A 19204-nucleotide genomic window follows, 5' to 3' on the forward strand; every position below is an offset into this window, starting at 1 on the left:
TTACAGCAGCAATACACGCAACAACACGCATCATCCAAACATCAAATTCAAGGACATCCGTTGACGTTATATGTGAAGACCTGCCGGCAGTCCGACGTCACGCCAAGAGGAAATACAGGCGAACTAAATTGATATCAGACGTGAGAATCTCATGCCATGTGCAAAAGAAAATTCAAAGATACTTAGACAAGCTTGACAGACAACGTTGGAGGTCTTTTGAACCAGCCTGGACCCAAGGAAACCGTTGTCTCCTATACGGCATGTTGTACAAGCCCTACCATCTTCTTCACAACTACGTCCCTTCCGAGCTTTGGCCATCATTTAGACGCACAGTGAGAAGGAAATCGCGGAAGATGTCTCCATGACCTCTTCGGATGTGCAACAGCGGTAGCTTCCCTACTTAGGTGCGCTCCTTCAACAATGGACGATCGTCTCGACTTCCCATTCATGCTGCAAGAGCTACGTGCAGCGAGTGCCTCTTCAAGACACTCAAGTGCGCCTGGGCCTGATGGCATTATCTATTCTACCTTGCGTCATCTAGGCCCTCGAGCGACTGAAGTGCTTCTGGCCTTATACAACCTCTCTTGGTCCTGGGAACTGTGCCTGCACACTGGAAGACAAGCAAGATCGTGGTATTATTGAAACCAGGCAAGACACCTCATGCTATGCTTTCCTACAGACCTGTGGTGCTTGCCAGTTGTATAGGAAAAACAATGAAACACATGGTCTTGACGCGTCTGGAGTGGTTTTTGGAGAAGCGCAATATATATCCAGACGTAATGACAGGTTTCCGAAAGTGTAGGTCGTCAATCAACAGCGTTATTGACCTGGTAACAACTATTGAACATCAAAAACGTCGCCTTCAATTGACGGCTGCTGTCTTTCTTGATATCAGGGGTGCGTTTGACAATGCTGTATATGATGCAGTTTAAATGCCCTGGAATAATATGGCATCGGTGGCCGTATGCATCAGTGGATAGCCAGCTATCTTCAAGAGAGCTTCAAGAGAGAATGATATTCATGACAACTCTAGACGGCGAAACAAGGAAGCATCCCGTCTATCGCGGGGTGCCTCCAGGAGGTGTACTGAGCCCAATTTTATTTAATGTCGTTCTCGTTGGACTCGTCAAAGAACTCGCAGGCAGTCTCGGTCTCTGTGTAAGCAGACGACATCTGTATATGGACCACGAGATTAATGCGCTTGCTAGTGTAAACGAAGCTGCAGCGTGCGATGTCAATAACGTCGACAAACCTAAACAGTCGAGGACTGCAGCTCTCACCTGCAAAAAGTGTCATCATGGCATTTACACGGGCTTCAATGGCCTACTACCCGTTATGATTAATGGGAAGATTATACCTTCGGTAACTCACTACAAGTTTCTCGGAGTCATCATCGACCGTGACTTGTCTTGGTCGAAGCACATCTCTGCATCAAGAAAAAAGCTGGACAGCTTTACTCAAATCATTCGACATATGTCCGGAAAATCATGGAGGCCATCCAAATAATCTCTTCTGCAGCTATACCAAGCACTTTTTGTTGGCTGCTTCCGCTACAGTGCGCCTGTACTTTCTCGGGTTAGTGCAGCTGCTGTACGCACACTTGAAAGTGCTCAGGCTCGCGCACTGACAATTTACCTAGGGCTACCACGATGTACGTCTACTTGGGACACTATTGCAGAGGCACGTGCGTGCCCAGCTGGAGATTATCTGCAACATGAGCCATTGCGAGTGCACCTAAGGCTACTGACTAGACACAGGAATCATCCACTCACGAACGTCACAAGCGTACGGCCTGTGTCCGCCTACACAGAAACCGTGTTGTCGCAGCAAGACTTACTGCCGTCGGATTTCGAACCGCATGATATACCAGAAGTTCCACTCTGGACGATGGCAAAGCCAACGGTGAGGCTCTCAATCCCTGGAATAACGAAGAAGTCGAAAATGCCGCTTGCGGGGCTCAAGCATTTCGCGTTATCCTACATTCCTTACATGTATGGATATACCGAACATGTTTTTGCAGATGGTTCTGTGACACAGAGATCTTCGGTGGCGGCTTACACGGTAACTGGAAGGGGCATCGCACAACGGTTCAAGATAGCACACAGAACGTCGTCGACAGCCGCAGAGTTGACCGGAGTTCGAGAAGCAATTCGCTGCATACTGCAACAAAGCCTTGAAAAGTGGACAGTGTTCTGTAACTCAAAACGAGCACTGCAATTCATCAGCAATTATATGAATCACAGAACCGCATATAGTCCTCTGGTTTATGATATGTCTCTGCTTGCTGAGGCGTCTCAATACGGGTATAACATCGTGCTACAGTGGATTCCTATGTCATTGTGGAATAGCTGGAAAGCTTCTTCTGGGCAATTAAAATTTAAGTTGTGTTCAACTTTGCTTAGCATATAAGTTGATTGGTAAGCGAAGACATTCTTCCCATAATTTGTCCTGGTTCTCTGGTTGTAGCGTAAGTCTTGTTTTATAAGATATCGGTGTTGCCTAGCATTTTCGTTTTGAGCATGCATTTATTTCTATTATATATGCCCTGTAATACTTTCATGCAAAAAAATTTGAAGAGCACGAAGCATTTAATATTCTTGAAATAATGGAGCTGAGATTAAATCTGAGATATTTTCTTGGCAGATGCGGTATAGTGGCAGCACTCTTTTCTGAAGAAGCGCTAACTTGTGATTATGTATGGTCGTCGTTCCCCACGCTTGAGCTCCATAGCAAAGTTTTGAAGGAAGAAGGCAGCTATATTTGCCACTTCAGCCACAGCGAAATGAGCTTCGCAATTCTGCATATTATATATATATATATATATATATATATATATATATATATATATATACTTTTAGATAAACATGCACCCAATAGATTATAATGTGCATTCCAACGAAATTCTTCGTTTAACACCATTCCCCAAAACGTTTGCTGTTTTACTTGCTTCAATTTCATGCCGTTAAAGTTTATGGTTAGCTCACTGTCTGTGTGTCTGTCGCGTGACCTGAAAACAACGTACGTCGTTTTCGCTGCGCTTAGCTGCAACGTATTCTGGTTGAGCGCCACCGTGCTAGCGAAATGACGTACCAATTCACAATATGCTGTTATTCGTTCAGCTCGTGCGAGCTACAAAACCGATTTGTATCATTGGCGTACATATTTAATTACGGTGAATCAGGTACATTAACTATATCATCTACATAAATTAGGAATAATGACGCACCTTATTTGAAGCCTTGAGGTACGCTTTATTAGTTGTCGTAAATGCGCATATCGTAAGATGGGAGTACCCTCTCAACGTTGCTAAGTACGCTCCCGACGCTCCCGAGTACGCTTCCGACGTTCTTGAAATGCGGTCTATATTTTGAGATATCATTTTTTCACGTACTTGATGATTGAGTTACATTGGTGTATTACTGTCAGGTTCAACAGATGGCCGAAGAGGCAATGTCCAACATTTCTCGACATGTATGGCACGAAATAAAAAAAAAAGGGGGGGGGGGAGGGGAAAGCCTCAATTTGCGTTTCAAGTAATAAAGCTCCAACCGCAACATTAACGAAAATACCACTTTAAGTTAATACTTCATCAGTTTAAGCTCATTTTGTGTTGCGCTCCAATGTTTCGCTCCTCCAGCCTGGCCATGTGCCGCCCGTGCCCTATCTTGGAGGTAATCTCTGGCGGATGCAAAAAATTTGCGAGCGGAGATGGCTGGTGGCTACACGTGCTCTGCCTTTCCACGCGCCTAATGCTGGAGTTCGCGTAATCTGAGGTTTCGGAGATGCGTTGACGGGAGTGGCAGCACACGCGTTCGCTCCCCTCTATACGTTGTTCATCACGCCAGCATTGGGACATCGAGTGTTCCTGGTCGCCGAGTCAGATCTGTTCACACTTTCCTGTGCGCGCGTGACATCACGCTTGCTAACTTTATCAAATGCGTAAGCATTGCTATGCCTACCCGACGAGGAAACCTGTCCGTCCGTCCATCCGTCACGCGAGACGATCGCATTTAACATAGGACCCGCAGCAGCGACCAAGTTTACCTCCGCGCTGCTTCTCACTTCAACGAGAACTAAGCGGCGAGAACGCAGCGCACACGAAGCTATCAGCACTCGGTGCACTTTGTCCCCGTCACAAATCGCTTTCAACATAGGGTCCGCGCGGGAGCACCATACGCAACCGCCGTCGGAGTACGGTTCATCCCGGTTGATTATGGTACGAATCGAGAGCAAGCAGCACCATCGACCACGTCTACGTACGAGGTCTGCCAAACGTGACATTATTCCTTTACGTCACGCACTTCAGTGCTCATCGGCTAGTGCTTATGTTCCATGAAGCAGCGGCATCATCCAAACGTACCGTCATCCAGTTTGAAGATAAAGAAAAAATGCAACAAGAAGAACCAAACAAAAGGCAGCGTATACATAATTAATGTTGTATATATTTGCTTCATTTACAAAATCTATCTCGTCATTTCATTCGATGGCCATATCATCTGGGTGTTATCTATAACATGAGTGAACATTGCTGCTACTCGCCCCTTCTTCGTCGTCTCAATTAAAATTTTGGGGTTGCAAACGCGCTTCTCCGTTTCACGATTTTCTTGCGATGTTTCTCGCAATCATACCGAACACAGCAGCATACGACGACGAAACAACAGGTGATTAGTAGTAAATGCTTAAGCATCAATGAGATACCTCCCACAGACGATTCTGCCTGTAAATTTTTAGTAAGCGAACGTGTACTTCAAATTACGGGGCCGATAAAAAGAACGAACTTTACTGCGTGTAGTTGTCTAATACTTTGCTGTCGCTGTCACTGTCCCTGCTTCGCCTTTCGGACAAAACGGCCATTTTTATGGCAGTTTTATAGCATGAGAGACCTAAGCCCGGGTCGCGTTAAACCTTGTCGGACGTTCAATAATGTTGCGTCCATCCATCCATAGCAATTATACAGACACCCGTGGCCCATTCGCGCCGCCTGCGCCGTGCTGTTCCGCTATTGACGGCGGTGAAGCACGGCGTAGTTCGTAGGACAACACGGCATTTCAGTAATTCCTCACAATGAGCGAACTGGGAAGTGGAACTTTGTTGCACCTTCAACAAACACTAAAACGTTATCCATGTCTGCCACATATGGCTGCACCACAGAAATGGCCAACGTTTTGTACGGCCAACGTTTATGGACGGTGCCACAAAGCTCCACTTTCCACTTTGTTCATTTCGTGGGCCTTACTTCTGCCACTTTCTGAATTTCCGCGCTAGTGGATGCGTGCGCGTTTTTTTCTTTTCTCTGCAGGTGTCCTTTGATCTCACGTTATATAATAACCAGTAGTAGCATGCCAAGCCTTCCTTTTGTTAGGCTAAGCGCTACACATGCGATTAAGATTTCCCTCAGCAGCGGGAACGTATTTTCACTGCTGGTTTCCTTGCGATACATTCGTGCAATTGGGAAATCGGGTGCATGGTAGGTGGGCTACATGCAGTGTGAATAACTTAAGACAGCACTGCGTAGTTCAAGAGACTACTGCCCTAGGCTATAGCGGTCTCACATAATGCAGCATGAACATTCTGAGCAGTTTAGCTCACAGGGCCCAAATGCAAAATATTATGCCTTTCTCTTCACTAGTGTAGATACCAGAAACTTAGTGACGTTTCCAAAGAATGGCAATAACATATAAGAAAAGAAAAAAAAAGGTCTGGAACCCAGAAACTTGAAGCTTTAAGCTTCTAGTCAGGAAAGGACTCACAGTAACTCTGCAAACCGCTCTGTAATCTAGGAAATTATAGATGTTTTGATCATCGCTTCCACCGCTGGTCATGATGTCTGTTTTCAATGACTGCCGAACCACGTTGGAATTGCAGGGAACAACAAAGCTAATAGACTGGCAGCTGCAGAGGAGGCATTAGTGCTACTTGAGTTACGTTTGCTTTAAATTATCAGGTGCCAGGAGTGTTCGTCGCATCCTGCGGCACACGCTTTCTGCAGCGACAGACGGTTACATCAGCAGGCCAATTCTTGTCTCCTGCAGCACCTCCTGCAGTTTTCATCAAACGCAAAACAAAAGAAAGAAACAATTTAACTGCACGTTCTACACGCTCCTCTATCATCTCCCCTTGGATGTAGCTAACACGCCTCACTTCTCGGGCTGCATTAAATAATGTTGTAGGAAAGTAGTATTTTCCGCGACAGCCCTGACGCTTCAGTGGCGCATATAATTACAAAATGCCTGCGATACGGAGAAAAGCGGGATTGTCTACATGACTGTTTGGATGGATGGATGGATGGATGGAAGGTAAAAGCGTCCCCTTTGAAACGGGGTGATGGCAGTTGCCACCGTGCTCAGCTTTTTATTTTTGTTTAACTGTGTTGTGAACATGCTTGGCGGGCGCCCTCTAACAGCGAGCAGAGTGCTTGGACCGTGGTCGTACACTAATTAGCAGAGGTGCGCCATCGGTGACCTTCAAGGCTTCTTAGTAGACAGCAACCTCGTGGACAGCCTCCGAGCGCAATGTTTTGTTTTGTTTGATGGCCAGTTGAGTGTTACGCACTTATTTTATTACGTTTACGTGTAAGGTGTTGATGTCCCTTCTGTCTGCCAAGAATTGTGTGGTATTCTCCCACTGGGATGCGAGGAGTGCACAAAACAACGAGGCCGTGCTTTCCAGTGCTGATCCCCGTGATTCCTTTCCAAACAACCACACGGAATAAACAGGCAATGGAGTCAGAGACAGCATAGGGAAAATTAATTGCTGCGTTTACTTGGAACGTAGGAAGAGTAAGAAAAAAAATACAGAAATGAAAGTGGATGATGAAATAACTTGCTGTAGGTAGGAGTCGAACCCCCATATTCCGCATTACATATACGTCGTGCGGCACTTTACAAATTAGAGAACCGCGGCTGCCATCTTTGCATTCACATTCATGGGTACTTGGTTATGTGTGAAATATTAGCCGTGGGAGTATTCGCCAGTGCCACTTACGGCCATGACGGCGGAGGCGAACGTCTTTTGGGGCACCAAATTCTGCGGAACGCATAATATTCAGGTTCGCATTCAGGAGGTTGTGCGGCATGTGTTCCTGCCCTGAATTTTTCACATTACGCGGACAATGTCTCGCGATCCCTCCTTTGCGGTTGCTCTGTAATTTAACTGAAACAGTTGCGGTTCTTCTCTTTATTTTTTGGTATTGTACCAAGTCGATAAGGAGGTTTCACGAACGCACCATTTTCCCTCCTTTTATTTTGGTCATTCCGTTCTTAGCCATAATCAGAGGAAGGTATCTACTGCGATGGAAAATTTTATTTCTGAATATCGCGATCGAGCAGCCTAACCTAATGGTTTTTTTATTTTCTTTCTCTCCATGCTAGTCGTTATTTTTTTTACACTTCTCTTCGTCTGTTCCTGCACACGTGACGGCTCTCAATTTATTTTTAGTTCTCACAAGCTTTCAAGGTGTAGTGTACATAGAATACTCCGCAGATTTTTCTTACGGATCCAAATTCTTCGCCGATATGCACCACACGGGTTACAGGCCAGGATTTTCTAAACGTATTAACATCATAAATCATCATCGTTATCATCATCAGCATATTCCACACTTTGCATGTGTACTGTAGAACATATGCAGAATATTAAGAAGAAGAAGAAGAATGTCGAGCGTGGAAGGTGCCTCGGGCCACAACTAAGGTAAACAAAATCGTTTGACCTGTCGTCAATATGATGGTTAGACAAACAACAAGTTCCTAAGGATCTGCTATGGCTGCCGTTGGTTTCGCAGTGGGCGACGGCAGCGGCATTTCGAAGGAGGCGGAATGTGAAAACCCCCGTGTATACTTAGATTTAAGTGCACGTTAAAGAACCCTACGTGTTCAACATTATTCTGGAGTCCCCCAGCACGGCTTGCCTCATAATCAGATCGTGGATTTTGGAGCGCAAAACCCCCGTAATATTCATTTCGCTGTGGTTTGCAATTTTCACTGAGCGTACAGCTGCGATTGGTGCGAATCGTTGTTAAATGTGTATACATTTGTGTGTCCGCCCACAAGCGTTGTCCCGATCGCGCTAAAGCGAAATCTCGTGCGTACGCGTTCGAGCTCAAACATAAAGACAAAGCATGCCCAGTTGTGCACTTGCAAAGCTATAGCGCTCTTGCCATAAGCGACGATAGGTGGGGTCGCGAATGCGTATAGCCCGGCTCACGGTGTTCCCCGCAAAACTCTTACTAGAGGGAACTCTGGCGCTAGCCTATGCAAATTGTAAGCATGGCCAGCACGGGAACGATGAATATCATTCCCATGGGCCCGCCAGCATGGGCTCATGAATATGCCTAAACTTCCTCCCTATGCAACCAAATCACGGCTTTGAGACTTCATAAATTAGGTAATGTCCAACGAAGTATTTAGTTATAAATGCAACAGTTCGCAATTATGATGCATACGCGCAGAGACTCATTGGCTTGCTGCGCTTAGAAAACTAAGACTACTTGAAATAAAAAAAATAAAGATAAACCGCAATAAGCAACGACGCAACGTTTGAGTCCGAAAGCACGAAGATTAGACAAATTAGTGTACTACCCCTCAATTCACATTGCAGCGGAATGCTCGCAGCGCCAGATTTACCTCCGGTAATTTACCATTTGCGTACCACATCGCGTGTGGCTCTAGGGGGCTGGGGTGCCTAAGAAGGGCCGAAGCGCTTTGACCGGAGCATGTGTGGTATACCACGGGTAGGGCACTGCGAACGACGCGCAGAGGCGGCTCATCATTGTGTGCATGAAAACTTATTGCGGACCGCACGGTCAAGCCAGCCACTGAGCGTGTTGCCGAAGGTGCGTGGTTGATCGTCGTCATCTAAGTTGTCAGGGCTGCAGTAGTGGCTTACACTGCCAGCCGGCCGAAGTAGTGGACAGGCAGAGTGAGGAATGACAGGACATCGCTGTCGCAGCTGCGTCGCGCTTGATAACGTGTAGTCACCGCGACGTAAGGTGAGGGTGAACGCCCTCGGGTTTCAGGCAGTTGGCGGTGTAGTATATCTATTTTATTTAGACAGCGTGTGGGACTTAGGGTTTCACGCTTCTTGCCGACTGGTGTCTCTACACCCTTCCGCAAGGAATCCGTATGGAAGCTATGGGCTGCAAGTAGGCCGGAGAAAAACTTGCTCATGCCTTTCGAGCGCGCGCGTTATGAATTTAGCTTATCCAAACTCACAAGTGCGCAAGAAAACGTGCCCCATAATTACTCGATACGTACCATTATACTGCCTATACAAATGCCTACGAAGGACGTGTTTCGCTGCTTGAACGAAATGCCCTCCATATGGCGCAACTATAGTCTCTCGTACCATACCGATAGCCAGGCACGTGATGGCTATTCCAGATCGTACTTACGCAGAAAAATTCAGAGTGAGGAGGCAACGGTAAGGCGAAAACCTATTACCGTGCGAAACTAATGTTTAATACCAAAAAGTCATAATAATAGAAATAACCAATTAACAATGACTTTGCTTTTATTTTTTGCCGCTCAGATGCTTTTGGCGATAAACTAACTTGTATGCGAATGAATTTCTGGACAAAGTTCAGTATTTTTGGAACCCACTAAGAGAGGGGCAAAGCGATATACGGCTTGACAGGCTAAAAAGCTCAGCGTAGTGAACATCTTGAACTTCGTAGTGACCTGGCAGGTCGCTACGAGGAACTTGCACTTCACATTCTACAACCAAACCTTACTTCTTGAAAGAACAAATATTACGGAAAGTCCGATCTCAACCACAAGTGCCGCACGTTGCAGCGAACAGGCATAAATGTTTTAAATGGAGTTCTCGAATATACTCATAATTAATGCTAACGACAAGACAAAGGGCAACGCTTAATTTGTTGACTCTTAATATCGTCAGGAAAAAGCTAATTAAATTCAATGCCCTTAATTATTTTTCACCAGCGTTTTATTTCCTTTTCTCCTCTATAACTAGTTTTATTATCATTCTTAGTTGAACCTAATGTACGTCCTTCAATTATTCAGTTATTTGATACTGGCTTACTCTGTTCTCTCTATTTATCTCAGCTTTCGACAAGGCGTGCATTCCTAATCATGGATAGATTTTCTCATTCGCACTTTCCTCTCTGAACTGTACACCTTTTGATACAACTAACTTTCCTAGCAAATCACTTCTGCAGAAATCAGGATAGAGTAATTTTTGTCAAAGAAAAAGAAGAGCGGGTTTCCTTTGCAGCCTCGTGCTACCCTCAGCTGGATGCTCACTTCCCTTTCATAACTCAGTTTCTTCAGGACTTTTTTTTTGCGCTATTTAGCCAAGTGTATAGAACCAACGCCTTGCTCCAATTTTTCTTTTTCAATGAACATGAAGCCCACCTGTGTTGTCGGAACCTGGTTGCGCGTGAATATTCCTTCATGTCTTTTTCGTACACGCCAACATTCTTGACGTTTCTGCGGGTTCTTGAAGGACATGCAAAACTGCGCTCGTGTTGTGTACTTCCTCTCGTCCTTGGTCCGGGTTGCGCTGCCCACCCATAGGAACATGCAAAACTTGCCTGCCACCCACCCGCTTTTTCTGACTTGCTGTCGGCATTATCGCGCTTCCCCATACCGCCTTGGGACCATTTGACTTCCCTCGCTCTGACTGCCCGCTTATTCTTCTCTCACACTGGGCGTGGAGGAGAGAGACACGCACAAACGCAGTCAGATAAAGCAGCTGTTAGCCCTTGATGAACACAAGTCCCCTTGTCGAAATGTCTCCTACGCGAGGAATCCTTTGTTCGAGGAGTGTTTCTCTGTGGTAACTTAATTAAACATTAATGCTAAGTTCCCAACAAGACGCATTTGAATTTCCCTTGCTAAGGCCTATGCAAGTACGTTCGGAAGAAAAGTGGTTCTTATTACAGCGAAGCTGTCTGTTGCTGGGTTTCCGTAGATTTTTTGTGTCCATCAACAAAGCTGTGTGCGCCAAAACTCAGCTCCCAAATTTCGATGCGGAATCGCTTCAGTTTATGCAAACGATTAAACGTCGCATCATTTGGATATGCATTATCAGCAGATTAGTAGTCAATAGGCACCATTTTCAATTTTTTTGCTTGCCTATGGGGGTACTTATGCTACGTATGTAGTACGAACCATTGCTTACGGGGTATGAACCATTCATTGTCTTACGGTGGGTGAGAAAATGGTTACATACATACATACATACATACATACATACATACATACATACATACATACATACATACATACATACATACATACATACATACATACATACATACATACATACATACATACATACATACATACATACATACATACATACATACATACATACATACATACATACATACATACATACATACATACATACATACATACATACATACATACATACATACATACATACATACATACATACATACATACATACATACATACATACATACATACATACATACATACATACATACATACATACATACATACATACATACATACATACATACATACATACATACATACATACATACATACATACATACATACATACATACATACATACATACATACATACATACATACATACATACATACATACATACATACATACATACATACAGTGCAATACCGAGCCGACCCGCGGCGGAGGTGAAGCAGGCTTCAAGCGCGCCACCCCTTCTACTACTAACTACTAATAAGTAACAATAAATGAAATAAATGACTGCAGATGAATTGTTTCAAGTTGATAGGTATACTGGAATCTTTTCTGAACAACACGTGGACTCATTAGCAGGAGGCATTGCTATATACGCAAGAGAGAACATGTATGTAGAATCATACACCCTTGACTCGCAAGAGGGTAATGCCAGCGGCTGAGGGGATGCCTGTGCCGTACAAACGAAAAATGAAGTTGTTGTATCCACTGTGTATATGTCTTGAGGCACACACAAGTGTGATGTTGAGACGTTCATGACCGCGCACTTTGCACAGATTAGCCGTGATCACACTACACCTGTGATCATCGTTGGAGACTTTAATGTGGACATTTCAAAACCAGACAAGAAATGGTTCACTGAGTTTGTGCTATAACAGTTCGGTTTGAAATGCGACACCAATCCAAGTTACGAAATGGTCGCGTATAGATTTAACTTTGGCAAAGATTCTGTCTAAGGTTGTAAAAGAACCAGTCAGTGTATATCACAGTACATGCAAAGCTACCGTCACTACCAGGGTGAAAATAAATATATGTACCCCTGTCTAACCATGTGTGATGCCCTATAACTTCGCTGGTGATACACCTTCACCGAGTGGAATGACTGCTCAATATTTTTGTTGTAATAATTTTCTGTAATTTTATTTTCATTTTACAGACGCTTCGTAACGTTCAGCTTCCTGAGCACCTCAAACACAAATTGTGGCTCGCTCTGGCTGTATCACACCGCGAGATTTTCCGCTTTGGAAGAACAATTTGGTGGTTCGCGGGACAACGATCCCTGTGTAGGATGATCGGCGCTTCGTGGGAAACTGAGAAAAAGCCGAGCAGCTCATCGGCGTGTTCATTCTCGTTTCCATTGGTCGCAAGACGGAAACTATTCAAGTTATATGTAATGTGTGCTATGCTTTCCCTCATTCCTGGCGCAATGTATTCCTGCGGCCTCATGACCATTCATAAACCAGCGGTGAGACGTAGGGACCAGTCGATATCGACTCCCTCGACGGTCCAGCATCTGCACCGACCGCCGCTTACAGTAGTCAGAGGCAGTGGTTCATCCAACAGAGCGAACGCAGCGTCGGGCGTGCTGAGACTAGCGTACAACGCGACCGGTGAGAGGGACTCCTTGAAATCGGTTGAATGCTTCGCACCGGGTACAGTTCCGGGACTTGGGAAGAGGATGTGCGTCTGCAGGGACGGCTGGCACGGCGGCGACTGCGCCGTTCCCAGCGCCGTCTGGTCGACGCCGGTGTTCCGCCAGTGGTACTCCGAGGGTCTCATAACGCGCCGATCGCGGCCGCGCGCAGTCTTCAACGGTATCCCTTTGAACCACGAACTCGACATGCTCGAGATACACGTGAACGAGCTGAGCGACGTGATAGACCGCTACGTGGTCGTCGAGTCCAACAACACCTTCTTCGGCGACGCTAAGCCGCTTTACCTGCAGTCGAACCTGAATGCCGGCTTTCTGGGTGAGCACGCGCACAAGATCGTGCCGCTGACAGTGGGCGAGCTCAGGTGCAACGGCTGCGATCCGTTTTGGCCGGAGAACCGCAGCCGCAACGCCACCTGGCTCGAGGGCCAGCGGCGGCTGGGAAACGTCTCGGACGACGACCTCTTCCTGTTGACCGATGTCGACGAGATACCGAACCGCGACGTCGTGCTCTTCCTGAAGCACCACGACGGCTACGGAGAGCCGATCGGCCTGACCCTGCGCTGGTTCCTCTACGGCTTCTTCTGGGAGCGCAGGAGCGCGCTGCACGTGTACGCCGCGTGCACCGTCGGCTTCCTGCGCGCCGCCGGCGCGAACGACCTCGTGACACTGCGTCAGGGCAGGAGTCCCGTCCCCGAGACGATGCCTGCTGGCACGGGTACGGTGGCCCGCCAGTGGGTCATCGAAGGAGCACGGCCACGCTTCGCCGGCTGGCACTGTTCGTGGTGTTTCAACGCCCAAGGCATACAGGTGACGCAGCCGTCTACTCTGGCACGCACCGCAGGATGAGGTCACGTCATTATTTCTTTTTTTTCTCTCTTTGAACAGCGTTTGCGCTAGTCAGTTATTCCGCAGCCATTTCATTGTGGCTTAGGTACAGTTAACAGTGGCATTAAATCCTTTTAGAGAAGTTGTGTTCTTTCAAGACCTCATTTCGTTAATTCGATGGAAGAGGACTGATTACTGGCTGTGAAAAGGGAGGCTAAATGTCGCCCTCCGTATGCTGCACGACGTGCTGCTCCGGTTAGCATTGAGTCAGATGTTTCAATGTATTTACGACTGTTCTTGTTCGGAGAAAAGTTCTCAAAACTTGTTAAACTGAGTCGCTGGTTACCTTAGGACACAACGTAACTATGTCATTCGACAAGACGTTTATTAGTCACGAGCAGGTGCTCTTCCAAATCCATACCATCACGGGTAGATTCTGCGTGAACTCCAAAGTGGCGTAGTCACCTATCTTTCGTTTTTTTCTGCCTTTACGGGCGTACGTACGCTCAGTCTCTAAAGTTAAATTGGACATGCAGACACGCACCCAGGCACGCAAAACCAGACTCCAACGATGTCTTCTGGTACGTGTACTCATTAGCAGACGGAAATTATGTCCTCTAAAGCTCGCAATGCTGTTTCGCGCAGCTTCCACAACCTCCCTCGAGGACCGCAAAGGGGGTACGCTGCGTCGCTCTCACTTTGCATCGCATTTCAATATTTTGTGCCGTGTTATTTTTTGAGCAGTAGCACCGTGACATGAACGTCGGTGCAGCACGGCCAGTTCTTTTATTACTTGTTTTTTCACTGGGATGGCATTTGCGCAACTGCGTTGGTTTGCTTCTGACGGGTGCATCTCGTAGATTGGACGTCGTGCATTTAAGGGGTCACTAAATAAAATGTTTGAAGTGGAGCTAGAACGGCAGATTATTCGTCTAGAAGTCTATCATCGTCGGCTGTGTGCCAACATGTCGCTTTGCTGCAGTAGGAAATCGCCGCCGAAGGCCCATCTGCTACTCCTTAATGGGAACCCGCCGCGCCGGAACGGTCGAATTGACGTAATCTCTACGTGTCCTCTCTCCAAGGCGCTGATTGCAAATCAGCCAATGCTGACGTCACAGGAGAGGTACCAAAATACAAGGCGCCACTCCGATTTTTCATCTGCGTCCTGCTCTCGCTTACACAAGCTTTGTTCTCGCTACGAATGATTACACAAGCATCAATTTTCTATCGAGGTCGACTTACATTTTCCTTTAGTGTCCTTTTATGTTCCGGGAGTTGGCGTTGGCGTCGCCGCATTCAGAACTGTACTATGCAGACTGGAAAGAAATAATTTGATAATGCTGCAAGAGTCCGATTTTTATTGCCGCCGCTGTTGAGAGGAAAGTACGTTGAAAAGAGTGAGTAATTTCACAACGTGTAATAGTGACATACCCTACGAATCAGAGGCAGAAGTTAGTTTGCAAGGACTACAAACTTCTAAAAAATTTAGCAGCGAAAGACAGGTGCATCTCTTCCGGGTTCTTGCAGGCACACTTATATCACGTAGACACTAGACTAAACATTACTGTAATAAAGTGGTTTCGAGCAAGTCACGTAATGCATGCAACGAGCAACCGGTGACATGGTAATATGACCGGACAGACGTCGAAGGATAGGCTCCAGAGTCTATTAATAAGGGCAGAGAACAAGATGGGGAGCTGTAATCTCGGGAAGCATTTCATTGACTGCGGACTTCTTGACGCGAATGTTTGGTGATGATAATTTTATAGCAGACATGTCTGCAGTTACTCCTGGCTTTTGTTAGTAATGAGATGTGCTCCGGCTTTGAACGCCTAAATAAAAAAAACCGGAAGGCATGAATTTGGTTTGCTTGATGCAGGGCAGGGTTAATGAATACCTCAGGCTGATGCCTTTGTTCCACCGTTCACTTGATCACGCTGATTTTGATGATAGCCCATTCCACTTTCTTATGCTAACAGTGACTTTTAGCTTCTGACTGCCGCCCTATCGCCGTGTCGTTTCTCCGTTTTTCGTTTTTTTTTTTTGGTTACGCTCTAAATAAAAAGTGCCCAAGGTGAATCTCAACCAACCAGACCGCCTGTCCATCTTGCTGTATTATTAGTAATTCATATTACTACACTGGCGAGGTGAGATGACAAAATTCGAGTGGGTATTTTTAAACCAGTTGACGTTTTCGGGGGTGACGTTCCCCGAGACACATTTGCCCGGCGGAACATGTGAATTAGACTCCGGACGACAACTATGAGTGAATATTTTTTTGTTCATATTGATCTTGTTGGGTGACATTGCAGTACAAGCTCACTTCGGCGCAGCGGGATGATGGTGTGCGGTGGGGTGACTTGGCCGAGAACACGGACTTGGCGTACATCGAGTCCCTGAGAAAGAGCGGACGGTTCTTCGACGAGCGGCAGTGGACTGTCAGCGCGGACGGCTATGACGCAGCTCCGGCCCACGTGATCAAAAACAAGAAGCGACTTCTGTACCTGCTGGAACCGTAAAACGTTTCGCGCGACGACCGTGAAGGACGTAATTTGGAGCGAGTGAAAGCAGTCTTATAGAGGCACCTTGCGAACATACGTGGTGCATATTTAGTCATCATGTATATGCTTTGTTCGTTATGTTATCTCTTTGCTTCTGCAATCGCTCTTCTTTTGTTTGGCTAAAATGTTCGACGCACTTGAAATCTGATGCCGCAATATCTCAATATCGACACGTTCCTTGTTCGAGCAGTTGCTTCAACTTTTTCGAGGAAATTTTTCTTAACAGCCGACTTAATCGTTCAGACCACTGGAGTTCGACGCACGCTGTTCACGCTGTGCCAGGGTAACACTGTCCAATTTCAGTGAATGCCGGTGGCGTGGCTCCTTTATTGCTAACGACGGTTTTTTGTTTATGTTTCAACTTCTATTCAGGCAACGCGTAGTGCGTGCGCGCCGAATGTTAGAATTTTTTTGTTGCCGTTTGAAGTACGATTGTATTCGGCAGCTTGTTATTCCACATACAGCTCCGCACGAAAGCTCTGCTCAATGAACTCTTCAATGATAACTTTCACAGAAAATATCGTCCTAGTGACATGTTGGACCATTGTGTTCTTCTTTCATAGCGTTCTTATCTTGTAACTGCATTGGTTCAACGGGCTTTGCCTCCACTTGACTCTAGCGCAAACATTGCTTGTTTTTCTCAGGCTTTGTTTCCGCAAGGTGCTCACATGGCAGCATCGCCGAAGGCGGCACATTCTCCCCGCATTTCTTTCATTTTTCAGGCTTGGGAGCATTCCTAAATCATTTGATACAACATTGCCGTTTTGTGTTAAGTCTGTTTACTCTTGCTTTATTTTTTTTTCGGAGAAGCGGAGATCGTGATTCATAGTTCTCGTTGCATAATTACAGCTGTGTCCTTCACTGAAAGCATTCTTGCGTACTATGCTTTCGGTGCGCCCGCTACTCATGATGGCTGTATACAGAAGCAGCGCCGGAAGTACTTTCGCGAGGACTACTACTAGCAATTAGTGACTTCTAGCAGCTAGTGGCTTCCATTCAACAAATGATGCTGCGTCCGCAATCGCTACCTCTTATCTTACGTCTACCGGAAATCGTAAAAGCTGAGCGGTAGGTTACTTGAAAGAGCATATGCTTGGGCATGCTGGTAACCCGTAGTAACGACTCCTTTTAGCGCCCCAAGATGAATACAGGATTGAAAGGAACGACGCGGACACAGCGCTAACTTCCAACGCTTGTTTTATTGTTCGAAGGAGTACGTGTATACATAGAAAACAGATAGCAGCACACGCAGGCGCATTTGTTCAAGTTTCGTACTTTAAAAACAGCAAAGATGCATGTGTGTCGGCAGTCGGAATGAAACGAGGATAGTGATATATTGTCTGCAAGATTAAGAGACCAGTCTATGTCTTGCCATTCCCGTCGAACCACTCTCTGCGTCTTGTTTAGAAAATCCGATCGTTTTTTTCGAGAGTTAGATTGAAGGTGCACTAACACCCGTGTCCCGCAAACTAGCAATCTTCGCCGCTTCAATTATTTCACAAGTCGTTGGCGTCAGACTCCTTCTTATCACACTGCACTGCGTGAATACGGAACGTCCCGTCTTGCCAATGCATTTCTTTTTTTTACCACAGGACAACGGTAACTCGTACACAATATTACTCTCTCTTTTAACAAAGCTCTCCTTGTGCTTTTTCTGGCAATCGGGCTTCTTCGAACCGCAGCAACTGGTCAAGCACAGACTGGAAAGCTGATTTGGCGCTGAAAAGGCGACGCTTACATTTGCGTTAATTCCGATCCTCTTCTACCTGTGTGAGATGTCGCTAATGTACAGTATTACTGCGCACTTCTGCTTCACTCGATCCAATTCCGATGTAGAATATTGCAAATCTTTGCGGGTACAGTTGATGGTCTTAAGCAAACTTACGGTCACTGCTGCGACAACATCGTGCGGAAACCCGGCTTTTTTTTCAGGCGATCTACTTGTGACAAGAAACCACCAGTGTTGCAAACATGTCTTGCTACCAGCAGATCGCCTCAGAAAAGATGGATACTCCATCCCCCTGCGCAGAGTAGCTAGTCGGACCCTTTTTTTTTTCTTTCTCTTTACGAAATAAAATATATCTTGCCCACTTCACGTGTATTCCTAGGCCGTTTACCACAGCTCAACAATGTAATTGAAGAGTATGCTATAAGTAACACATTACAACTGGCATATGACGCCAAAACTTGTAGGATAACAAGAACCTGAAAGTGAAGCTATAAAGTGCGTTCAACGAGGTTACGAGAAAATAGCAGGCGTAAGTTCCAGAGTTACGAAGATGGCGGCGTGGATTAGAGAGAAAATGTGGATAAAATTGATATATTAGTTTAAGAAGATGAGCTGAATAAGTAAAGATCAGTTTGTTTTTTTAAATGTGGGTTTGCCATAAGACAATGTTTGAATATGTGTTGTGTGTGTGCCCGAAGGCCTATGCATTCAAGAAGCGTTTGTTGACATCTGTACACGTCTATAGCGATCATAGCGATAGGCGTTGCAGTGGGGAGCTAAGGCATACTTGCAGGAGACGCGAGATTTCCGGAAGTGACGCTGGACAAGCTCATTTTAGATGGTAGGCATTTGCTTCGTCTTTAGAAAAATTCAGTTTTGACTGGCTGCATCCAGTGGAGAGTACGGCCAGTTCCAACTACAGGTGACAGCCGGCGTTTGTGCGCATAACGTTTTCCAAATCTCGTCGGAGCTGCGAAGGCTTCAGTGTCATGGTGCTCCAGAAAAAAAAAGATGAGATGGAAAGACAGACACGTACATTGATCACAAGTGCTGGACACCGCTGCTTGCGCTCCTTTTTTTTATTAGGAACATTTGCCGCAAGGCATATGTAGCAAAACGCGAACAAGAGTGCACGAAATAAACGTACGCAGCCTTGTGCGATGCAGGCGCTTCAGCAGCGAGTCCGCTCAATTGCTATCCGCTATCCAGCGGGTACAGGCA

At 46.0% G+C, this 19204-nt stretch overlaps 1 protein-coding gene across 1 annotated transcript; it reads left to right on the forward strand.

Annotated features, from left to right (window-relative positions):
• The first annotated feature begins 12892 nt into the window (after positions 1-12892).
• LOC142586322 (beta-1,4-mannosyl-glycoprotein 4-beta-N-acetylglucosaminyltransferase-like) lies at positions 12893-16212 on the forward strand. Its single transcript, XM_075697569.1, has 2 exons — positions 12893-13675; positions 16006-16212. Exons 1-2 carry the CDS (start codon positions 12893-12895, stop codon positions 16210-16212), a joined length of 990 nt encoding a protein of 329 aa, XP_075553684.1.
• Positions 16213-19204: the final 2992 nt, after the last annotated feature.

This window comes from Dermacentor variabilis, chromosome 6 (assembly GCF_050947875.1).
Source record: "Dermacentor variabilis isolate Ectoservices chromosome 6, ASM5094787v1, whole genome shotgun sequence".
Classification (NCBI taxonomy): domain Eukaryota; kingdom Metazoa; phylum Arthropoda; class Arachnida; order Ixodida; family Ixodidae; genus Dermacentor; species Dermacentor variabilis.